Genomic DNA, 26181 nt, shown 5'->3' with positions numbered 1-26181 from the left:
ACCACATACTAGGTAACAAAGCAAACCTCAACAGATAAAAAAAAGAAAGAAAGGAAGGAAGGAAGGAAGGAAGGAAGGAAGGAAGGAAGGAAGGAAAGGAAAAGAAAGAAAAAAGGAATAACCCTATATGTCTTATCGGATCACCAAGGCTTAAAATTATTATTTAACAGTGACACTAATTTTAGAAAGCCTACAAACACATGGAAATTAAACAGTGCTCACCTGAATCACCAATGAGTCAAGGGAGAAATAAAGAAGTTAAGGATTTCCTAAAATTCAATGAAAATAACCACACAACATACCCAAATTTATGGAACACAATGAAAGAGGAAAGTTCATTGCACTAAATACCTACATAAAGAAGCTGGAAAACTCCCACACTAGTGAGTTAACAGAATAACTGAAAACTCTAGAACAAAAAGAAGCAAATTCACCCAGGATGACTAGATGGCAGGAAATAATCAAATTGAGAGCTTAAATCAACAAAATAGAAACGAAGAAAACAATACAAAGAAGTAATGAGACAAAGAGTTGGTTGTTTGAGAAAATCAACAAAATAGAAAAACCTACATCCAAACTAACCAAAAGACACAGAGAGAATATCCAAATTAATAAAATCAGAAATGAAAAGGGGGACATAGCAACAGACATGGAGGAAGTCCAGAGAATCATTAGGTCACACTTCAAAAACCTGTACTACACAAAATTGGGAAACTTATAAGAAATGGACAATTTTCAAGATAAATATCACTTACCAAAATTAAATCAAGGCCAGATAAGTAAATTAAATAGACCTATAACTGTTAAAGAAATAGAAACAGTCATCAAAAGTTTCCCAGTCAAAAAAAGATTTTCAAAGAAGAACTAATACTCCTCAAATTGTTCCACTCAAGAGAAACAGAAGAAACATTGCCAAACACTGTTTACAAGGCTACAATTACCCAGATACTCAAACCACACAAAGACATTACTAACAAAGAAAATCAACAGACCAATCTTACTCATGAACATTGATGCAAAAATACTCAATAAAATACTGGCAAACTGAATCCAAGAACACATCTGAACCATCATACACCATGACCAAGTAGGTTTCATCCCAGAGATGCAGGGATGGTTCAACATACAGAAACCTTTCAACATAATCCACCATATAAGCAAACTGGAAAAAAAACCTCACATGATCATCTCATTAGATGCTGAAAAAGCTTTTGACAAAATACAACATCCCTTCATGATAAAGGTCTTAGAGAGAGCAGGGATACAAGGAACATACCTAAACATACTAAAGGCAATATACAGCAAGCCAACAGCCAACATCAAACTAAATGGAGAGAAACTCAAAGCAATCATCTCACTGAAATCAGGAACAAGACAAGGTTGTCCACTCTCTCCATATCTGTTCAATATAGTTCTTGAGGTCCTAGCTAGAACAATAACACAACAAAAAGAGATCAAGGGGATACAAATTGGAAAAGAAGTCACACTCTCACTATTTGCTGATGATATGACAATCTACATAAGTGACCCCAAAAATTTTACCAAGGAACTTCTACAACTCATAAACACCCTCAGTAATGTAGCAGAATACAAGGTTAACTCAAAAAATTAGTAGCTCTAATTTATACAGATGATAAATGGACTGATAAAGAAATCAGAGAACCATCACCTTTCACTCTAGCCACAGATAACATAAAATGTCTTGGAGTATCTCTAACCAAACAAGTAGAAGGACTGTATGTCAAGAACTTTAAATCTTTGAAGAAAGAAATTGAAGAAGACACCATAAAATGGAAAGATCTCCCATGCTCTTAGGTAGGTAGAATTAACATAATAAAAATGGCAATCTTACCAAATGCAGTCTATAGATTCAACACAATGCCCATCAAAATCCCAGCAAAATTCTTCACAGACCTCAAAAGAGCAATACTCAACTCCATATGGAAAAGCAAAAAAAATCCAGAATAGCCAAAACAATCCTGTACAATAAAGGAACTTCTGGAGGCACTGACTCCAAACTCTACTACAGAGCTACAGTACTGAAAACAGACAGAAGGCATAAAAACAGACAGGAGGACCAATGGAACCAAACTGAAGACCCGGATATCAATCCACACACTTACAAGTACCTGATTTTTGACAAAGAAGCAAAAAATATAAAATGAAAAAAGAAAGCATATTCAACAAATGGGGCTGGCATAATTGGATATCAATATGTAGAAGAATGAAAATAGACCCATATCTATCACCATGCACAAAACTTGAGTCCAATTGGATCAAAGACCTCAACATAAAACCAACCACACTGAACCTCATAGAAGAGAAAGTGGGAAGTACACTTGAATGCATTGGCACAGGAGACCACTTCCTAAATATAAACCCAGTAACACAGACACTGAGAGCAACAATTAATAAATGGGGCCTCCTGAGACTGAGAAGCTTCTGTAAAGCAAAGGATATGGTCAACAAGACAAAACAACAGCCTACAGAATGGGAAAAGATCTTCAACCCACATTGGACAGAGGTCTAATCTCCAACATATACAAAGAACTCAAGAAATTGGTCATCAAAAGAAAAATAATCCAAGCCGGGCAGTGGAGATACATGCCTTTAATCCCAGTACTCATAAGGCAGAGGCTGGTAAATCTCTGTAAGTTTGAAGCCAGCCTGGTCTATAAGAGCTAGTTCCAGGGCAGGCCCAAAAGCTACAAGAAACCCTGTCTTGAAAATCAAAAACAAACAAACAAAAAAACCCCAAATAATCCAATAACAAAAAATGGGGTACAGAGAACTCTCAACAGCTGACTCTAATATGGCTGAAAGACACTTAGGGAAATGTTCAACATCCTTAACCATTAGAGAAATGCAAATCAAAGCAACTCTGAGATTCCATCTTATATCTATAAGAATGGTCAATATCAAAAACACTGATGACAACTTATGCTGGAGAGAATGTGGGGAAAAGGGAACACTTCTCTATTGCAGGTGGGAGTGCAATTGGGAACAGCCGCTTTGGAAATCAGAAAATTAGGAAACAACCTACTTCAAGACCCAGCAATACCACTTTTGGGTATATACCCAAAGAATGCTCAATCATACTATAAGGACATGTGCCCAACTATGTTCATAGCAGCATTATTTGTCATAGCCAGAACCTGGCTAAATGCCCTCAGCCAAAGAATGGATAAAGACAATGGAGCACTACACAGTGGAAAAAAGTAATGGCATCTTGAAATTTGCAGGCAAATGGATGGAGCTAGAAAACATCGTATTGAGTGAGGTAACCCAGACCCAGAAGGACAATTATCATATGTACTCACTCATAAGTGGTTTTTAGACATAAAACAAAGTAAAACCAGCCTACACTTCACAATCCCAGAGAACCTAGACAACAATGAGGACCCTAAGAGAGACATACATGGATCTGATCTACATGGGAAGTAGAAAAAGACAAGATCTCCTGAGTAAATTGGGAGCTTGGGGATTATGGCAGAGAATAGAAGTGGGGGGGGGATGATAATGGAGAAAAATATGTAGCTCAATAAAATCCATTGAAAATTTAAATGCAAAAAAGAGAATTCAGTAGATGAGGCAACTAGATCAAAAAACTAAACTGTGGCTTTGATTGGTCCATGATAAATTGTTTAGGTAGTGTAAGGGTTAATTCTCATGGCCAACTTGGCTGGATTTAAAGTTACCTAGGAGACACAGATCTGCTGAATCTATGGGGTCATTTCCAGAGATTACCTAAGGTACAAAGCCCCACCCTAAACATAGATGGTTCTTGCTGCTCACTCAGAGCTCAGACTGACAAAAAGGGAAACACTGAGCCCTGGTCTTCTTTGCCTGCTTGCTGCCTGGCACCATACACCAAACCACTCCTCCCACCATGCTTTCCCCACCACGACAACTGTACTCCTCTGAACTGCGAGCGAGAAAAGAACTCTTCCTCTACCAAGCTTCTGTTCTGCTGGGTGTTTGGTCATGGTGAAGAGAAAACTAATACAGATATCTACGTTGAGAACAAAAGTGAGAACAGACGTATTCTTTAAGATCACTAACTATAAAACAAGGGGAATGGTATATTTGAAATATAGGACAAAGATTAAATAAGAATGAGAAAAGATCTTCAATATCAAAGACAAATCTACAAAAATAAAACATACGTAGAAAGAGAGCAAACAAAGCAGAAAATGTCAGACCCTATACCAAAAGATGCTGCATCTGTGAGAACGAAAGAGTATGGTTCTGCTTAAGTAAGCTTTTAGAAATTATACAGAAGTAACCAAAAGAAGTGTCTTCACAGAAATATTGAACACAAAGTCAAGGAAATACCCTAGAAAGTGTGAATACATGTCAGAGAGCACAGCTGTAACTCGGGAGGCTTTGCAGAAAGAACACAGAAAGCGAAGGGAAGAAATCAGAAGAGAGAAATGTCGAGATCTAGAAGATGCGAGTCTCTGGCTGGGAGGGAACAAATGCTCCCACGCAATACACAAAGCAAGTGGATCACAGTGGATAGAAACTAACTTGTGCCAAAACACGTCATCATAAACTTTTATAGTACGTAAAGGACTAGAAAGAAAAAGACTTTCCATCCTTCCTGGAACTAGCAGGTAGGGTGGGAGCAGCGAGCGACATAAAAACACTTGGGAAGAAGAGCCGTAACTTGGAAATCCTAAAAGATCCGAGAGCCTCCAGTGACATTTCCTTCAGTGTGCCTGGTTTCGGGAGTTACTGAAGGGTGTGCTCCACCCAGATGAGGCTGGGAACCTAGAAAGCGGAAGGGATGTTAGTATGAAAGTCAACATGGGACAGAGGCCAGCAGAGAGAGCATGACAAAAGAGCGAGCGGCTGAAACTAAACAGGACAAAAGTCTCAGAAGGGAGACTTTGAAAATGAACAGACAAGAAAAGAAGAGGAGGGGAAAACATAAAACAAAACAAAAACTACCAAAAAATACAAAAGAATAAACACCTGTAGGATTACTGATCACAGAAAGTAAACCAAATGTGAATTTACCTTGGCTTAGGGAGAAAAAAACCAGCTACCAAGTAAAACAGCAAACTAAGCATGCGGAGAAACAGGGTAAAGGATACATAGGGGAGGAAACCTAAGGGGAAAACACTTGCTCAGATGCTGATGTAGGCAGGGAATGCCAGCCTACCCCGGATCTGTCCATCACTGCAGAGGGAAGGTTTGGAAGGTGAGACATTTGGCTGTCACGACAGGAAAACAACAGCTTTCTCAATGGACACCGAGCAAATGCGCATGCCAGATGACATGGTGTGAAGGTTAAAGGCAGCAGTCCTGGACAGGACGAACAGAAGACGGGGCAGTGGTGGGAGGGGCAAGTACAGCTCCTGTTATCACGTAGTACACTTGAGTTTAAGTTACACTTTGAGATAAAACACTGATTTTTTTTTTGTAAGGAAAAATATATACTCATCTATCAGAGTAAAAGCTCTTGGAGCCTCTGAATTAAGGTCTGTTCTGCCCTGAAACAGGACTAGATCTGGCGGAGCTGCTGTTCGGGCAGGAGACTGTTGATAAGGCAGGGAGAGGTGGCTGTTGCAGGTCTGACTGCGGGATTGGTTAGCTGTTTTGTTTTAAATCCGTGACTTTTTTCTTTCATTGTCCGTGAGCTTTTTTCCTACAGATGGTAAAAGAATTAGATCCCCGCTTCCGGAGCAGCTCCGCCCTTCACACATTCACATTACATCAAAATACAAGGCTTCCTGTGCCAACCTATTGTTGAGTCCTACATCTTAGTTCCTTTACTGCCTTTTTTCTTAATTCGCATCCAGATGTATTCGCTTTTGGTTTCTAGAATATTTTTCTAAACCATGTCTAGCTAAGTTCTTGATATTCTGTGGTGATACTGACTCTCAGGAAGATTTTGTATGTTTGTAAAATGGTAGAGGAATTACACATATAGGTGAAAATAAAGCTAATAAGCAGGCTACCGTGTCTCATAGAGTCCTTTTAAATCTGCTCATGTTTGCAGTTATTTTCGCTGTTTTTCGAGACAGGGTTTCTTTGTGTAGCTTTGGCTGTCCTGGAACTAGCTCTGTAGAGATCCTCTGCCTCCTGAGTGCTGGGATTAAAGGCACGCACCAGCACTGCCCAGGATATCTGATTAATTTTTACTAGTAAATTAATAACTTTGCAGTTAACTTTAAATGAGAGCTATTTCTAAGTAGCATTTAGTATTTCTTATAGCCAAAAAAATAATATATGCTTGTTAAAATTCAGAAGGTACGGAAAATATCAAAAAGGAAAATAAAATCTATGTAAACAATCTATTTTAACATTTCACCTTTTTTAGTCTTCCTTATGGACATATTTGGTGCCAAGGATATTATTTCTACTCAGTAGGTCTTGCCTGTTCACTTTGGTAACCTGGTTGGCCACTTCACCATACTTCCCTTACTCTCACCAGCTTTCTCCTTATCTCTTTGGATGTAGCTACCTGTCAGGTTATTTCCCTCTGGTCAACTATGGCAGACAACACACCAATGCACATCTCCCGGGGACCAGCTAGGCACACACTCACGACAGCTTACTTAGACAATTTTTGTAGTAGCTATGTTTAGTCAGGATAATAACATTCTTGGCGCTTTAAATAATTATACTCAAACTGCCATTCGGAAGAGTTTACCCTATACTTTGGCCAATGTGAGAATGTTAATTTTCCTGTAGCGTTAGTGGTACTGACCGTGACAACAAACAAACAAAATAAACAGCAAGAGAAGCAGTATCTCACCATTGCTGTTGTCTTGGTTTGCTAGCGATGGGGGGGGGGGGTATCATATTATTCTGGGGGTATCATATTATTCTCATAGTCTTTCGCCACTGAGACTCCCTCACTCATAGTCCAGCTGCTGAGCTCTAGCAGGAGTCTAGTCTCATCTGCCCACCCATGGTCACATGACTGGCTTGCTGGGAAACACAGTCTGTGTGCCAAACAATTAGGCAACGGTGGTAGACAAAAAGTACCATGCGTGGCTTCCCTTCTCCCTGTCACCTAGCTTGGCATGGTTGCTTCCCCCTTTTCTGTTAGTGGTTTGCCTGAGTCTTGCCAGTATCCTTGGCCTCGTCACTCACTGTAAACACTTTAAATAATGTCCGTATAGTATGTGAAGATGGGTGTCTGCAAGAATCAGTAAGTCAGGCACACACACACACACACACACACACACACACACACACACACATGCACACACACACACAGCTTGAACTGGAATGATGCTGTATGAAAATCTAGCAACTAAGTAGAAAAGGGCCTACACATGATACTCATGATGTCTGGTGCATTAATTGTTAGATTTTGATTTAGCAACTGCTTTTGGACTCAAGAAGAGAAACGGGCCTGGTGCAGGTTGCATGATGTGTCGTTCAAGGAGTGCTGTTGACATAATAGGCCATCCAGAGACCTGAAGCTAAACCACACAAAATACCCATTGTACACAGTGGCTGTTTGAGTGCTTGGGAGCCATGGCAAGTGCTTCTGGACTATACCTGGGGATAAGCTGCAGTGTTTGCCTTGATACCTTGAAAAACTGTATGCAATAGGATGACTCGTAAGAAATGTCAATCATTTAGTTTTGACATACAAAGTTATCAACTTAAGATGGTTTAGTCCATAAACGTAATATAAATAAATATTGTAAAAGAGAGGGAGGTATTGTAGGTGAGTTCAGTACTGGCCAAGCTGCCATTTCCCTCTCAGGTTTCTTAGCCATAGAAGAGTCATCAGTACGACCTGCTCTCCTGTGTAGACCATGGTGCATTTCTCAAACCTAGCCAAACAGGTAGGAGTGAGTCAAGTAGATCAGGAATGAGGAGAGTTTTTTCAGTCGGTAAAACACATGAAAAGCCGATCTCTCTATCGGGAAGCACAGCAGTTGTGGGAGGCACGTAGGTCCTTGTGCTCATAGCCACTAGAGGAACAGGGAATGTCAAATACACAAGGCTGCCTCTTCGAAGAGAAGAATGTATAACCTGTTACCCACCCAGGCAGCTGGATGTGGTTAAGAGCCTGGTGACCTTTGTGATATCTGTGTGTCCAAGACAACACTGGATCCTACTCCAGGCCCTTAATATGAGCTTGTCAATCTATAGAATCTATCTTTATGGCAAGTGTCACCTGTACTTTACAAAGAGTTTCATTCATGATTTAAGCTTTATTGTGTACAGGGAACTGAGTTATTTATCACTAGGAGATTTTTCACCCAATTGTGCTAAGCTTAAATATGCCTAAAATGAACTACTTGGGGTCAGACTCCTGAAGCTTGAACCAACACCTGCTACTGAGTCCTGTTGACCTGAATTACCTTTCTGCCTCTCACAGACACCAGTCTGTTGGTCATAATAGCAAAGACCCGCACATATAGTGAAGGAGAATTTTGGAAACGAAATGAACTAGAGTCCAATAAGGTTAAAAATCAGTCAGAGAACAACCAGCATCATAAGTCAGCAGGTGAGTGTTTGCTGGGCAAACCTGATGACCTCAGTTTGATTTCCAAATTAGCTTTAAAAACCTTGAAGCCATGTACAAATCTGTAGCCCCAGCATTTCTATGCAAGACAGGAGGCAGAGACAGGAGAGTGCCTAGAAGCTTGAGGGTAGCTAGCCAGGAGTACACAGTCCTGCAGAAACTATAAAAGAGACCCTGTTTCAGCAAGGCGCAGGAGAGCATCAACTTCAGCCAGTTGTTTCTAACCTCCACACATGTACGTATAGCATATACGTATACACATATATACTTTAAAAAAATTTATCAAGGAATGGTGGTGATCTTTGACTAAGGGAGAACATTCATAACCCTAAAAATACCTGTGGCAGTTTGAATAGGATTGACTCCAATAGACTCGTGTCTTTGAATGCTCAGACCACGGGAAGTGGCACTATTAGGAGGCGTGGCCTTGTTGGAGTAAGTATGGCCTTGTTGGAGGAAGTATGTCACTGTGGAGGTAGGCTTTGAGGTCTCACATGCTCAAGTTTCCCCCAGTGTGGGACACAGTCTCCTTCTGCTACCTATAGATCAAGATGTGGAACTCTTAGCTCCTTCTCCTGCACCATGTCTGCCTGCACACTGCCATGTCCTGTCGTGACAATAATGGAATAAATCTCTGAAACTGTAAGCCAGCCCCAATTAAATGTTTTCCTTTATGAGTTGCTGTGGTTATGCTGTCTCTTCACAGCAATAGAAAACCTAACTAAGCCAATATCTGAGAACCATTTTCTCGGCTAGAAAAGAGCACCTCTGTTTATTAAGAATGCACCATGCTCACGGGTAAACTGAACTGGCTTGCTCTTCAGGCTGATACTTCTTTCACAGAAGATGTTATGATCTGGATACCCAAGAGCCAGAACTACAGCCTGCCCAGAAGAGTTTCCATCCTAAATGATTTCATGTGGAGCTGATGACAGGAACACAAATGTTTCCAAAGGACAGCAACAGACCATCAGTAGCCAAAGTGGATGTTTGCTGTTACTCAGTGCCAGGAGTTCATTTCCTCTTCCTCTGACACCAGAACTCTCAAAATTTCCTTTGAGGAAACTTGTCTACCTCCCTCTCAACCAAGTTCTTCAGATGTTACAAATTCTTCCTTAGTTCTGGTACAGAGGAAAGGGATAAGGATAAGGAGGCAGGAGAACAACAGGACCACCTCCATGGATAATTTGCCCCCAGCACTCCACCAATGTCTTACAAAGGCCACCCAATGTCCCCCACCTCCAGTTTCACCTGAATTTGACTCATGAGCAGCAGCACACCCAGCTCACCACTTCCTCATCTCGAAGCTCGAAGCATTCTGCTTGGCTCCCCAGGACAGCATACTCCCCCAGGCAACACACACACACACACACACACACACACACACACACACGGGGCAGGGGGCATGCTTCTTGAATAGTCCAAGGCTCAGTTCTCCAAACCTCTTTGCTTTTCAATCTATACCTATTTTTTTATTTTTCTCAGCTAGTCTCATTGCAACTAAATCTAGTTTCACTGAACTTAAATATTTCCTGGTAACTCAAATTATTATCTCTAGTTCAGCTCTCTCCCACAAACTCCAAATTTCTGCTTATATCTACTGGCTGGCTCTGAAGTCTAACATTAAAATAGCTGTCTGTTGTGGTTCAACCGGAAAATGCCTACTCCCTACCCCGGCCCAAAATAGGCTCATACGTTTGAACACTTGGTTTCCAGTAGGTGGTACCATGTTGGGAGGCAGGAGAACTTTTAAGAAGAAGGGCCTGGCTACAGGTGGTAAGTGGCTGAGAGGCAGGTACGGCCAGCCTGAATGACTGCCCTCTGCTTCCTGACCTGGAGAGCTGAGCAATCTATGCCACAGACATCCTGGACCACGCTGGTCCAAGCCACCATTCCCTCCCCATCAAGATAGTCTCTATATCCTCAACCCTGAGCCCAAAGAAACCCTTCTTGCTTTAAGCTGCTTCTATAAGGTACTTTATCACATCCACAGGGAAAGACAATAGACTTAGACTTCACATAAACACTTTTCATCTCTCCACCCAAACTTCTCCCATCTGTAGTCCATCTTCAGTTCAAGAACTGTGTCCCTCCAGTTCCTCAGAAGGTGCCAAGTCTTTGAAGTCAAGTTTCCGTCTCTCCCTTTCCTGTTAAATTCAACTGGGAAATTTCACAGCCTCTATCTTCAGAAGAGATACAATGCAGTTTTTTTCTCAATATTTCCGCTGCTGCCATCACTACTGGGCACCTCCCCTTATCTCTGGACCGCATCACCGCAGTGATATCCCAGCAAGGCTCTCTCCAGAGTGACCCTATCAGAGCACAGACTGGACAAGGCCACGGCTGTGCTCGGCATCTGTCACAATGTCTCATGTCTGTGTGAATACAAGCCGAAGCCTATTCTGTGGCCCCCAAGAACCTAGACGTTCTGTCCCTGGGCTCTTACCTTACTCACCCAGAACTATGCTGGAGTCCTTGTTTCTTACGCCTTTCCCTCCCCTTAAGGATTTTGTAGCTAATGGCTCCTCCGCCTGGAATGTTCATCCCAGAAACTGCCACAGGACACCCCCCTCTGACCTTCCCTGCTTGTTGCGTCCCTTCTGAACGCTTGTCACCCAGCACACAGACGCTTTACTTCTTCCGCGACCCCTCCTTTGAGATATGAGCCTCATAAAAGTCAAGGGGTTTACTTTGTCTCCTGATGTATCCTCTGCATCTAGAATAGCATTTTGCACATGCTTTGTTTAGTAAGTACAGTTTGATGAATGAATATTGGGTCATCTCCCGTCGGCTGACTTTTATGATTCAAATATTAATCAAATTCACTCTTTGTTCGGTCTAGCTAGTTTTCAGTAACACCGCTCTTCTCACGGGAAGCCCTCCGTTCTTACTTTCTTGATTCCCATACTTTAGTCTCTTAACATGTGAATTCTATCCACACAAGCAACATGACTAACAATTCCACAATCCTGTCACCATATTTCCTCCATGGTAAAACATACCATGAGAGGTTTTATTCCCTTACATCTATTTATTTTTCTGTGCTTTCCACAACTTTCATATGAAGGTCAGAGAACAACTTGCAGGGTAATTGGCTCTCTCTCTCTCCTAACCATATGGGTCCCAAGAACTCAGGTTGACAGGTTTGATGGCAAATGCCTTTACCCATTGAGTCAGCTCATTTTCAGAGAAGAGCATTTTTAGCAGCAAGCATAAAAGCATCTCAGTTCCCAAAGCACTGGGCACAGGTGAGAATGCCACAAGAGAGATGCTGGATGCAGCTTCACACTGTGGGAGGGACAGAGGATGCAGGACACAGGTGGGTATGCCACAAGAGAGAGGCTGGAGGCAGCCTCACACTGTGGGAGGGACAGAGGATGCAGGACACAGGTGGGTATGCCACAAGAGAGAGGCTGGAAGCAGTCTCACACTATGGGCAGGATGCAGGACACAGGTGAGTATGCCACAAGAGAGAGGCTGGAGGCAGGGCGGAGGATGCAGGAGGGTATGCCATGAGAGAGGCTGCATATAGTCCCACTATCGTTCTTGCCTTTTCTGCAACTGTGAACATGAACATTGGTCCCCTGACTACCAGGTCCAAACCCTCTCTTTGACTTTCTTCTACCTTTTAAGGTATTCTTGCTGAGTCTCTTTTCCTAAGCCATTTTTCTTCTTGCTCCTTTCTTAATGTGGCGCTTCCCTAGGTATCATTTTCCATTGTCTCCCGTCTTTATTATCTGTACTACAGACAGACTTATCCCTGTCTGTACTCCCAACCACTAACTCTATATCTCATTTGTAGCTCCTCTGGTCTCCCAGTCTCTGAGTTCTACATCCAAATTCCCAACAATCAACAGAATACCTATGCCTTACCTGATGTCTTACAAATGTCTCAATCTATTGTCCAAGATGTTTGCTATCTAGTCTGCAAATCTGCTCTCCCTCACCTGTCCTCAACCTTGATTATAGGTAGTTATTGATCCAACCATCTAGCTTGTGACTCAGAAGTCCTCACAGCCTTCTTCCCTCCCCTCCCCGCAGGAAGCCACCTAAACTGTTAGCTCTCCAACTCCACTTCAGAAACGCTGTCAGAACCGAACTCCCCCTGCCCATTCCTCCGTCTTCATTCTAGTGTGTGACCCCTCATTTGCTGAGGTGTTACTGCAGATGCCTAATGCTAACCCTCACAGCACTGCTCACTAACTGGCTGGTTCGTTCTTAGAATTTCCCTAGAGCAATTGCACAATCTTGTGACCACTGAACATGATGGCAACATCAATATCAAGTCAAAATATTTTGTCACATTTTCCCACGGTCTTAGTAAAATCCACCTGTGTATCCAAAAGGAAGAACATTTTTGCAAAATAAAACAATTTTATGTTAGGACAAAGAACATGCAGTAGTGAGCGTCATGTCCTTATCTGGGTGGTATGGCCAGGAACAAGTAAAGCAAAGGCTCAGATGTCTTCCCAACCCTGCTACACTTGGAAACAACAGAACACATGAAGAAGGAAATACAGCACAGCGTGACAGGAGGGACAAAGGAATGTCTGGACGTCTTGAGCCTCAGGACAACAATATTGACAGAACTCTGACAGCCTGGTCTCCCTGTCTTCGGAAACATGAAAATACTCAAGATGCCTTTTGTCTTCTCTCCTGGATCAGAAACCGCTGTCCTACCTGGAGGATGTAGATCTCCTCCCACACTGAGGTGAGAGTCTAGTTTTTGAGGATCCTAAACGAGATCCAAGCTGACTCCACAAGAGCTGTGGATAAACCATCAACCCAAAATCTCTCAGGCTTGCTGGAGCTAAATCTCCAGTGAAAGCTGTTGAAACCAATACTTTTTTTTTTTTTTAAATGGGGCTGGAGAGATGGCTCATTGGTTAAGAGCACTGATTGCTCTTCCACAGGAAGATTTGGGTTCAATTCCTAGCACCCACATGGTAACTCACAACTCTCTGTACCTCCAGTTTCAGGGGATCCATCGCCCCCTTCTGGACCCCATAGGTACTGCAGGCATGTGTTTCCATAGGCATATATAAGGCAAAGCACCCATACACAGAAAATAATTTTTTAAAAAAAACTTTTGCAATAAAGTAGAACTATGGACGAGAAAGTCACCTCCATCAATAAAATGACACAAAGAGGGACAAAAAGGGAAACATTTTATTTTAACTGGATAGGAGAAGATTTTGCTATGAGAAAGAACAAGTGCAGTGATTTCATGGAAGCCAAAATCAAATTGGATGCTGGAACTGGTTATGGGAAACTGGATGGTGTAGAGGGGAATCTTAGGAAACCACTTTTGGAGTGTGGTGAAAGTAAATGAAGGGGAATAAGGGTAAAAGGGAAATAAAGAAATATGAAGTTCAAAAACATCTAAATAATAAGCCCTTGCAGAGTTAAGGCAAAAGGAAGGGGCAGTGACCAAAGAAATCACGGGAGGGTTATCCTAGGCCAATCTGAAGAAGGAAGTCTATCCTCAGCTACGTTGATGCAAACATCGTAACACTGGGATACAGAGCACGACAAATAGTTCTGGCAGAAAACCATCACCGTCCTCAGCTTCTCTGTGGCACTGGGCTTCCCGAAACACTGGAGGAACTTTCCTGCGGATATGGCAATGAAGACTTCTGGCCTGAGGACAGCTAGTCACCCTTCCTCCTGATGAGCATCTTTCTGGAAAGTTAATTTGCTGTGCTAAGAGAATAGCTCATCAGGAAAGGAGCCCAGAATAAGAGCTCAAGAATGCAGACAGCACAGTGAGAAATGAATCACGCTGAACACCAGCACGTCTCCAGGAAGGAGTCTGCTTACTGACGGCTAAAGAGGAAAGCCATCATGCATGACAACTAATGTCCCCAGCACTGATGCCGACAACATGCACAGGTTAGACACTTAGGATAAAAGTGGGCATGGGAAGCTGGAACTGTTGAGTCCTTTCTTCACATTAAGGTCAAAATTGCTCGTTTCTGCTTCAATATTAAGATACATTTAAACACAAGGTGCTTTCCTTTTCAGATTCCCATAGAGTTAAAAGTAAGATATCTATCATCCATATCTTTGAAGCTAAATTTATGACAATGAATAAGCAAAGGTCCAGGGTCAAAAGGAAAAGGGAAGTAAACAAATATGAACTATTTCAATTCCTTCATCAAAACAATGTGAAAATTCATTTCAAAAGCTAGTGTTTTTAAGTGGGGTTTATTTAGTGTTTATAAATAAAAGTGTGTGTGTGTGTGTGTGTGTGTGTGTGTGTGTGTGTGTGTTTGATAAAATGATATAGATGCACTGGAAATAAAGATGGATGGTATATATGAGCCCAAGAACTCATGGAGTTCTGCCTGCCTCTGCCTCAGAAGTGCTGCAGTTAAAAGCATGTGTCTGGGGCTAGAGAAATTTCTTGGTGGTTAAGATCTGTTCTTCCAGAGGTTCTGAGTTCAATTCCCAGCAACTACATAGTAGCTCACAGCCATCTCTAGTAGGATCTGATGCCTCTTCTGGCATAAAGGCATGCATGCAGATAGAGCACCCATAGACATAAATTAAATAAATAAATCCTTTTTAAAAGCATGTCTTGGCTCCAATTATTCTTAAAAAGGCATCAAAAGAGAGAGGAAACTTAGCACTAAACATGACAAAATGAACCCAAAACTTATGGTCTAAAAAGCAGAAAATGTTATTGAAAAAAGTTAAAGATGAAGATAAAAAGAGAGCTACCACATGTTCATGGGTAAACAGGCTTATTTTTATGATGATTCATTCATCTATTTAAAATCCAGTACTACAGGTTGCCTTGAGTTTACTGAGAACTCTATTACCATCTGTCTTTGATAGTTTTAAAATGACAATTGTTGGGAAACATTCAATCACACTGTGAACCCCAACCTTGCCTTTGCATTAATTAAATAAAATTAATCTTGGGTCAGGAGGCTGAGTTAGCAACTAGTTGACAGAAAGTAATCATAGAGTCTCAGAGGGCATTCAGGAGAAACAGAGAGACACACTAGAAGAGTTAGGGAGGAGTTTTGAGAGGCACAGGCTCTTCTGTTTTGGCAGAGCAGAAGGATGAGCTTTGGGAAGACACCAGCAAGAACAGAGGTTAGCTAGGTGCTGCTGAACCTCTCTGAGATAGCAGGTTTTCACCGCAGCCTTTGAGCTTCAAGCTTTATTTATAAACAGAACAGTAGAGATTTAGTTAAAGCTACCTTTAGTGTAGCAGCAAAGCCAGTGCCTGTAGGAATAGAATTCCCACCAGGCTACATATAGCCTGAACAGCTAGGTCTCTGGTAGAGAAGCAGGCTAGTAGCTGTGGAGTTGTGATTGCTGGCTGAAATAGCAGTAGATTAAGGCATTGCCACTGTGCTAGAGAGAAAACAACAATCAATCTTCTCCAAACACATTTTTGTTCAGCATAATGTATCATCCTTATCAGTATTATGTATAATCCTTATCAAAATCTCAAGCAGCTTCTTGGCAGAAATTAACAAGATGATCCCAATACTCATTTCAAAACCCAAGGGGCTCAAAACAATCTTGAAAAGGAAAGCAAAGTTATAGAACTCAAACTTCTGATTTTGATGTTCCCTCCAAAATTACAGTGACCAGAACAGTCTGGAGAGAACACAGAACTGAGCCTCCAGAAATAGACTTTCATGTATTGCAAATTCATTCTCAACCTATGTCAAGATAATTCACCGAGGATAGCAACACTTCTCAACATATGATGCTGGGGCAACTGGGTATTCAGAAGAAAGGCGGAGGTGGGGGAGACAAAGGATCAGAAACCTAAATTTAGGGATAAAAACCATAAAAATGCTGAAGAAAACATAGGAATCTAGAGAGATGTCTCAGCAGTTAAGGACCCAGGTTTGATTCCCAGCATACACATGGTGGTTCACAACCATTAGCAATCTAGTTCCAGGGAATCTGATGACTTCTTCTGGCCTCCATGGCTACTGCATGCATGAGGTACACATACACAGGCAAAATACACACACAAAATAAATTGAAAAAAATCACAGGTATAAATGGACTAGGCACTGAGTTCTTAGAGATGACATCAAAAACAAAAAAACAAAGAAAATATGAATATCTTTAAGATGTAAAACTTTTGTAGGGGCTGGAGAGATGGCTCAGAGGTTAAGAGCATTGCCTGCTCTTCCAAAGGTCCTAAGTTCAATTCCCAGCAACCACATGGTGGCTCACAACCATCTGTAATGGGGTCTGGTGCCCTCTTCTGGCCAGTAGGCATACACACAGTCAGAATATTATAACATAATAAATAAATACATATTAAAAAACTTTTGTATAGCAAAAGTTATCATAAAAATGGAAAGAACTTTAGAATACAGAAAAATTTTGAAAGCCATACATCTGAACAAAAAGAATACATAATGAATCATTGCAAATCAACAATAAAAAGCCAAACTTTTAAAAATTGGAAAACAATTTGATTGGGATTCTTCTCTGTATGCTGCAAATACCATTGGTTAATAAAGAAGCTGCTTTGAGACTATTGCAGCACAGAATAGGGCAGGGTGGGAATTCCAAGCAGATAGAGGAGGAAAGAGGTGGAGTCAGAGAGAAGCCAAGTAGCTGCAGCAAGAGACAGATGCTGGATGCCAGACAGAGCCTCACCAGTAGGCCAAATGGGTTAATTTAGATATAAGAGCCAGCTAGAAATATTCATAAGCTAATAATAATAATGATAATCTTATTATTAAGTAGTATTTTAATTAATACAGTTTCTGAGTGTTTATTTCAGGTCTGGGTTACTGGGAACAAACAAGAAGCCTCCGCCAACAACAATCCAAATAGACATTTCTCCAAAGAAGATGCATGATTGCCTTGAGAACTCATGAAGAAAAGCAATCAACCATCCAGAAACAAGACCCAAAGCACACCAATCACTACTCCCCACCTGTTAGGAAGGCTCTAAACAATGATAGACAACAGGTATTGGCCATGATGCAGAGACACTGGAACATCACACTCTGAGGTATGAAACAGCACACCTACTTCAGTAAATGGTCTAGCTGTACCTCAAATGAGTAGACATAGACACACTGGACCGAACAACGCCACTCCAGGTTTAGACTTACAGAATTAAAGTACTGTCTGCACAAACGTTTGCCCAGACACATGCAAAGCGGCATCCTTCACAACAAAAAAAACAAATACAAAACAGTTCCCGTAGCAACCAAGTGATGCACAGACAGCTAAAGTGTGATGTGACACAGAAGATCATAGACAGGACATAGCTGGAACACGCGGAGCTATGAAGAAAACTAGACTGTGTGTGCCTGGGGCCTGGGACAGGGGAAGGGTGGGGGAGTATTTAGGAAATGGGAAGTGATTATTAGTGGGTGCAGAAGCTTTGGAATGACAAAAATGTTAAAAATTGATTGTGACAATCATCAACAATTTCGGAACTATACTAGTACCCACCACATTGTAGGTTTCAAATACAAGAATCATTGTGAACCATATCTCCAAATAATACTGAGACCAATGTCTAGAATTTGAGTCTAAACTCCACACTTTCCAATTGAATGACATTAGTTGAGTTGCGTAACTGCTCTCATTCCTCAAATATCAGTAAGAGTGAAATTAAACAGCACCAATTTCTAATGTTGTTTCAAAACTAAATTAACATCTATAAAGTGATTAGAACAGCATGTGAGCCAAACCCATCTGTGTGATAACTAAAGTAACTTCATATCCATTTATTAAATACTTACCATATTAGTGTGCTAATAATGGCTGCTACCACAAATTAGCACAAACAAGACAATTTATTGTCTCAAAGTACTTGAAGTCTGGGGACAGGGAGATAGCTCAGTAGGTAAGAGTGTTCACTGTGATAGCACGGGGACCCGAGTTAAAACCTGCAGCACCCATGTAAACAGTCAGACATAGCTGGGAACGCCCGTCTTGAGCAGGAGACACAGGTGGATATAGACAGCGGATTGGCCTGCCAGCAAGTAAGCTTCTGGTTCAGTCAGAGACCCTACCTTAATAAATATGGTAGACAAATTTTGAGGAAGGCACTAACATGAATTTCGGGCATCAACCTACACCCATACATGTGCAAACACATGTACACTACACACACATACACACACACTAACATGCTCTCAAACATAGTGAATGCATGTACACTATAATTTCACATGGAGGAAAATTATAACTGGAGATGAATTACAACATAATTAAAGAGATTAAACTGATTAATATCAATTTTATATTTTAAAAATAATAAATCACATTCATAACTATTCACAGGTTTATAAAAACTCATCATGTTTACAAGGATATTCCAGATATTATAAAACTATATCTTCTAACTATTAAGAAGCAAATGAAAAATTAATAATAATTTAAACAAAAATAGGAATTATTTAGAACTTAAAACATTACCATGGGTTAAGGAGGTAATAAAAATACAGTATCAAACTACTTATAAACTACAAAGCTGTTTTAAAAATGTGTTGGATCTCTTCATAAAAACAGTATAAAATATTATTAAAACGTTAGAAAGAGATTCCACAAAACTACTGAAAGTATGGTGGAAGATTAAATATCTTTAGATGATGGATCACTCACAGAAATAAAATTAAAAACATAAAATGCAAACTAGTAATAAATGGGCAAAGACTGTAGACATTTGCAAAAGACTAAACACACTGGGCGAAGAGTACCATAAAGACTCCTAGTAACTAAAAAAGTTACAAAGACTTTTAAAGTTGATACAATTAGTTTTAGCCAATCATGAGCACTGTTGGAAATGCCAGAATACAGGGAGCCGCAGTGGAACAAAGGGTCCACCCCTTGGGAACTAACTTGACCTTGGGAACCAACTTGGCTTTGGGATGGTAACTTAGCAATGGTGACAGAAAACTTCAGAAAATATTTACAGGTTTTAAACCAGTAATCCTATTTCTAGGATTCCATCCTCAGAGTGCACCCCTACTTATAGGGAAGAAGCTCCTTCACAGCCGTGTGTTAGGGACGTTGCAAAAGGTGGAAATTGTTAAATCTACTACGTGACTGTGAAATGTGTGCTACGAATGGAAAATACCTGTGATTCACGCCCTGTCTAAAAGCCAGACTTTAAAACTGTACACAGCCTGGTGATCACGGCGCTGTCATTTCCCTTCAAGGTAGTACTCTGGAAAAGGTGAAATGAAAGGGGCAGACCCCCAACTCTCGAGGCCCTCTCTTCACCCTAATAGGGGTTACATGGAGTTCTCATGGTAGGCACTGGACCACTGGCATCCCCGTGGACACAGAGGGACTGTACACACACTCTGTATGAGGCCAAGAGAAACATCTCTGAAATGATTCCTTGAATTTTGACCACAAAAAATAATTCCTTACATTCCTTCATCTTCTACTTTCTTGTACGCTACCTCAAGGGCATTAGTTTTTTTTTCCTCCCATTTTGTTTTGAAATGTCACTGTTACTTATTTTTTTCCTTTTATAAAGCATTTTTCTTTGCCAGGCTTGGTGATACATACCCATATTCCAACACCAGGGGTCTGAGGCAATAGGATCCCAGGCCTTGTGTGTGTGTGTGTGTGTGTGTGCAAAAGACATTTTGTCTAGGTCAAAAACTATTATGTAAAACAATAAAAAATTCAAAAAAAAGGAAACCCCTCTTCATGTTGTTCAAGCTCTATAATTTGGTCTCTATAATTTGATAGTACAGAATCAAAAGAGTATAAGTTGTGTGCCCATCAAACAACATCTTCCTCAGCTTCACCTCTCCAACAATGGCTTCTGCTCAGAATCCCCTCAATTTCCCAAACCTAAAGAAATCCCAGCATTCTTCTCTGCATCCACTTTTCTACCTTTGCAACTGGGATCCTTCCCACAGACCATGCCCAATGTTCAAGCCCTGGGTCTCTGCAGCCCCCAGCTCCCCTGAGACTTCTAGGTCCAGCACAGGATTCTGTAGGCAGCCACGTGTGAACTTCAAGCCCTGCTCAAGCAAAAGTGGAGACTAAGGGAGCTTAGGGGACCTGGGAGCCATGGGGAAATGCAGAGAAAAGTTGAGACTAGGGCTGGAGAGATGGCTCAACTGTTAGGAGCACGTCCTTTCCTGCAGATGACCTGCGTTCTGCTCCCAACACCTATGTCAGTGGCTTACAACTGCCTGTACCTCCAGCTTCAGGTGATCCAGTGCCTCTGGCCTCTATGGGCACCTGCAGTAACATGCATATACCTACACAAACACACACACATACACGTAACTAACAATAACAAACCTTTTAAGTGCGAAAATATTTATGAGCTCTAACAGAAGGCCTTTTTGTTCTGCAGTAGATTGTGTGCTGAAAAGGCAGGCTTGTTTCTAAGTTATAGCAGACTAGAGGCTGAACATCCTGTCATAGGGCATATATGCTTCTGAAAGGAAAAAATGAATTATCCTGCATGGCTTGGTTACTCGGTGGCTCCCCACGGCAGCTCAGAGAGTATGGGGTGAAGGAGGGGTCAGGGATGGTTCCATGGGTACCAAGCAAGCCCCAAGACTAAGAGATGACCTCCTGACACAGTCAGTCAGATTGCTATGGAGGGTCAGCATCACCACCTGGCCTGTGAGAGGATTGTAGGGCCTCAGCTATACCCCAGAGCTTCTGAAGGGGGCTGAATTTTATTATCTTCAAAAATGCATATGCATGTTAAGGTCTAAAAACCTCAATCCCAGAAATACACACGCATGCACGCATGCACACACGGATACACACAACTAAGCTCATGCCTCCCCTCTCCCTTCCGTCAAGTCGTCAAGATACCTGACGATTCTTCACCCTCAGTTCTGGCCTCTCTCTAAAATATCTGAAGGAATAAACTCTACATAATTTCTCACAGGCCTCGCCATCACCCCGCACAGGCCGAGCCCAGCACACCTGAATTAAATTCTCCCTTGGTCATAACTACTGATCAGAATAGAGAAGCAACTGTAACACCACAGGGGAGGAAAAGATGCTTCGGCCAACTAAAAGCAATTTGAATTGCAATCGCTGCTGCCAGACGTACCTCGTCACGTACTCTGTTGCTATGGAGGGAAATCATTATAAGGACATCATTTAATGTTCAGCTGATCACTCTGTAAATGTTTGCTTAATTGCATGGTTGGTCATCCCTAACTCTCTACAATTGACTGGCCACAACAATGGTCAAGACTCCCTGCAATTCTGCCTTCAAATCTCCAGGAAAGGAAGCAAGTAGGTCCTGCTTGGAATGTGGAAATGAGAGGGAGCTTTTCACTCCACAGGCCAGGCTGCAGCTTTAGTAAAAAGAAAAACTCCCTCGGCATTGTTGACTGGGAAGGAAGGGGCTTTCTGTGGGCACTGTACTTCACTTAACCTTGTAAGGCCAACTGAAAGCAGCCCATTGAGAAGTGTTCTGAGAAGGCGTCACTCCGAGTTGTGTTCCTCTGCCATCGGACTGCTCTTGTGGCTCTCAGGAGGTGGGGGACTCATCTGCTAATTCAGGCTTTACAGACTGACGGCTTGGCCAAAAATGGTCCCTCTGCCTCTTACCAGCTGTGTGACTCTGGCTGAGTGACTTCCTTCCATAAGGGTGACAAACATAAATCAATACCAAAGAGTTGATGAGAAGATTAGATAAGAAGACATACATAAAACAGTACAATGCCTGGCACTTAATAATCAATGTGAGCTATTATTAGCACTCGTCAGAGTCTGGCTTCCATTAGAATTGGTTTCATATGTCTCCCTTCCCTGCTACATCATGTGCAGACTGTTTATATCCCAAGGAGCTGGCACAGGTACTTACAAGTGGCAGACAAACAATATTTGTCAAACTGCTTTGAGGGTATGCCAGGAAGAGGAAAAGAGGGTGCTGGGAACAAACAGTGTATGTTATGATTTTACCCAGAGCCAGGCTCGCAGTGTTTGCATTTCTTTCATTACCATAACACACTGCCTCCAACAGCAAGGGTTCTAGAAAGTGGGACTAGAGAGGCTCTATCAAGCCGGGTGTCTTGTTCAGAGACAGTAAAGGTATGCTAGGAGATATCCCAAAAATCTCCACTTTGGTGTCTGGCTAAGTTGGGATGGAGATTGAAGAGCTGTACCGGACAAACTGGGTGTCTTGGCATGAGGTCACATTGCCAATTAAGACCATCGGCCTAGAGGTAGGGGGCATTTTGTTTTTCTGAGTATCTACCAAGAAAGTTGTTTGTGAACTAGTTAGGAGTTGTACGCATCAATGGGGGGGGGGGGTGAGTTGTACTACAAACTCAAAGCTCCCTTGTAAAGCCTTTGGGCTCTTGAATGAATATCAACTACAATAACAACAGCTTATTAGATACTGATTGAGTGCCCGCTAAGGAGCTCAAGGTGCTTGTGGCTAACAAGAACTTCTAGACTTGCCTGTGAAGCTCCACCCTCTAGACGAAACTAGCATCTTCTCTGAGAGGCTAGTTACCAACTCCAACGACTTCTCCTTGTGGCTTATGAGCACCAAGCTGATTCGTAATAAGGACATCAGAGACCTGTTGTGGACCTCGTGTGGTGAAACTGCTAGCCCAGCCACAGGCCGCTGACTGTCTTGTGGCTCTTACTGAGTCAGTACCTAGGCTCAGATTCTTGCTGAATGTCACCCAGCTCCACATCCTCTGAGGCGCCTGTGTTAGCACCGCAGCTGCCTTCTGCCCTGTTGTCACGACTGAGGCCTCTCTCCCACCCCTCTGCCTGCATGAACAACAAAGTGACCATGACTTTTAAGGCTGGGGACAAAAAGGTGTGCTGGATATCATACATCCAAAGATGAATATAGAAGTTATCATTTGGGGCTGGAAAATGACACAGAGATAAGGAAAACAGGTGGGTATGTATGATAGGTGCCATCTTAAACATTAAAAGTGGGGTATTGTAGAAAGATCCAAAGCAGGTACCGATCTAGGTGAAAGTGTGGGAGCTGCTTAAGGGGAGAGCAGTACTCAAGAAAAATCTAGGAGCAACAGCAACAGTCTGCATTTATTGAGTACACAGTGTACATTAGGAACTTCGTGGAGATCGTTCCTCCGTCCTTATAACCCTCTGAGGCAAGTTTATTCTCCTCAACTCACAGGTGAGAAACTGAGGCTCACAGTAAAAATGATGGCACTGGAATTCAAACAGAGGTGGGTTGACTCCAGGACAAAGAAGAAAAGTGGTCAGATATGCTTTCAAGCTAGAGGAAAGTGCCTTTCAGCAGGTCGGGCAGGAGGAAATATCAGTTCCCCAGGGAACTGAAAGTGGCTGGTGAGGGCTACTTGGGGGTGGGGACATGTGTTCAGAAGAGAAACCAGAAGTAGAGGAACCCTCCTCAGATGTAGGCTTTTTGACAGAGAGACATTTGAGTCCCGCCTCCATGCTCAGATTCTCCCTTCGGTAAAAGCCATACATAATAACGTTGTCTGTCTCTCCCCCATGAAGAATTACCATTAACCCCAACTGAAACTGGTAGTGGAAACTTGATTGCAAACTATGAATTCTTTCACAGACTAGAATCCATCACTAACTCTTCCCCAGTAGCTTCAGAGATCCACAAGCCTAGAACCCAGTGATCCAGACTCTGTGTCCCAGGGAGCCCTCTGAACAGAGGGAGGAGTAGACAGTAGGCGTCCCCTGGCCCCCTGCACCCATGCTTACCACTGCCTAAGCACAGAATGCCTGCCTGCATTCACAGGTGTCACTTCCTAAGTACCGGATCGGATCACAAGGTGAGTTGCCCTCTTCGTTCCTCAGGAAACAGACACGATAAGGATAGCACTTACCTTATATGGATGAGAGAGATGCACAGTACGCATGGTAAAGGGGACACAGGTCCCAGAACAGTGTAAAGACTTAGGAAACCCACACAGCTGTCCTCTACTTTAATTAGGAAGAAATCTGTTTGCTATCCTCCAGTCCCCTCTGCAACCTATGTGACAGAAACCCGTGAGCATATTAGAAGCTGGCCATGAAGTGGGTTTGCGACCCTACATTCCCCCTTTGTTCCTGGCTCCCCAGAACTGGCAAGCAACTGGCTCTCCGTCCTGGCAGAAAATGCCCAAAAGAGGTAAAAAGGCAGAGACTGAACACCATTTGTGCAAACCAGTCTGCCCTTGTAGTTTCCTAGACAAAAATCTAATGTGGTCAGTCAGATATGACCTGCTCTTTTCGGAGATCGCTTCCTTTTCCTCCCTCCAGCCCTCTCTCCCTCGCGGGGACAAGCGCACTCCCTCCCCCCCCCCCCCCCCCAGCTCAAGAAGTTTGCAGCCTTTTTTTTACAAGGCGTACTCTAGGGTCCTGTTGTGACAGTCTCTTGCCACATTAACTTGCCTGTCCAACTCCCGGCAGAGAAGGAGCGGGAGCCTTTGCTAATGTCCCAGAAGTAAGAACGCAGGAAATTCGAACAAAACAAATCTACACGCAGAAACCAGCATCTGCTAACCAGGGACTCAAAACCGAGACGAGATGACTCCAGATGAAACAGCTGCTTCTTTAGGTACTGGAGGATTGAAAAACAGTTACTTGCCGCTAAGAAGGAAAAAAAAAGCAGATCTGCATACCAATTAATTATGAATATTCATCGAGAGCCAGCCTGCACCGCAGCCCGGAGCTCTGCTTCCCAAAGCTCCCTCCGCTCGCTCAAGAGGAGAGTGGGAAAGTTCATTCAGGCGCTTTGCCTAGCCTCTTTCAAGAACTTGCTCTGGAATTGGGCTTTTTTTTCCCTGAAGGGTTTGGATCAAATCAGTTCTGGTCTTACCCTTTATATCTTCCATAAGGGGCAGCTTTTTGTTTTCTTCCTCTTTCCTCGTTTGTCTTGGGTGTTTTTGTTTTTGCTGCCTCTGCTTGCTGGGGTGGCTTTCTGTGAGAGAGGTACTCAGGGATCAGAGATATAACAGACCCTAGGGCTTGTGGGAGGGGCTAAATTAGCCAGCCCGGTTTCGGAAGGAACCTCAAAGCCTTGTGTCTTTTTCATTGACTAGAAATACAGATTGGTAGAGGGGTAAGACGGTTCATTTCCCTAGTTACTCGAAAGCTTACTGGGGTTGTAGTTTATTTTTTCCTGGGTTTGAAGCAGTATGTGTTCAAGGCCCTTTCCTTCCCCTTCTTCTTTTTATATACCCCTCACTCTCTCTGTTACAAAAAAAAAAAAAAATCTGTTTTTACCTCCCTAAATTTTTTTTTTTTTTACTGCAAGGGGAAAAATAACAACAACAAAACTGTGTCTGTAATTACAATGCCCAATAGTTAGAAACCTGTGCCCTTGATAGTCAAGGCTTGTGGAAGGCCAGCACTGCTATTTCTGCCAGGTGAAGCTGATCACTTCCTGAGGAGCTAGCCTTTCTCTTCGGAGAAGAACTCAAGCAATGCCAGCGGCTGCAGGGAAAGCCTTATTCTAGAAAGCCTCACAGAGCAAACTGCTCACCAGGTACCTCTGCCACCTCTCAAGTGACAAAAATCACCCACCTTTGCCCAGCTTTGACTCCCTCTCTCCAAAGTCCTATGAGCATGGATAGCCACTCCCAGCCACTCCCAGACTTTGCAAGGTGCCCCAAAAGCAGGCGAGAGGCTGACCAAATAAATTTGAAACTATCTATGAACTCATTTTAAAATGAAGACAAGGTCTGGCCCTCAGGGAAGAAGGTAAGTCCTCAGATCCCAAAGTCACG

The 26181-nt window shown here is 42.4% G+C and overlaps 1 protein-coding gene across 1 annotated transcript in view; it reads right to left on the bottom strand.

The window, feature by feature from the left end:
• The window catches only part of Entpd1 (ectonucleoside triphosphate diphosphohydrolase 1), an 82887-nt gene extending 57513 nt beyond the window's left edge, over positions 1–25374 (bottom strand). The window contains exon 1 of the mRNA XM_038331990.1: positions 25272–25374. Coding sequence (XP_038187918.1) covers positions 25272–25287 — 16 coding nt within the window. The 5' untranslated portion in view covers positions 25288–25374. The remainder of the gene's footprint in view (positions 1–25271) is intronic.
• Between the last annotated feature and the right edge of the window lie 807 nt (positions 25375–26181).

The sequence above is a fragment of the Arvicola amphibius genome, chromosome 1, assembly GCF_903992535.2.
Source record: "Arvicola amphibius chromosome 1, mArvAmp1.2, whole genome shotgun sequence".
NCBI classification, from domain to species: domain Eukaryota; kingdom Metazoa; phylum Chordata; class Mammalia; order Rodentia; family Cricetidae; genus Arvicola; species Arvicola amphibius.
Note: the sequence above shows the minus strand (reverse complement) of the source record. Positions and strands in the feature narration are given on the sequence as shown.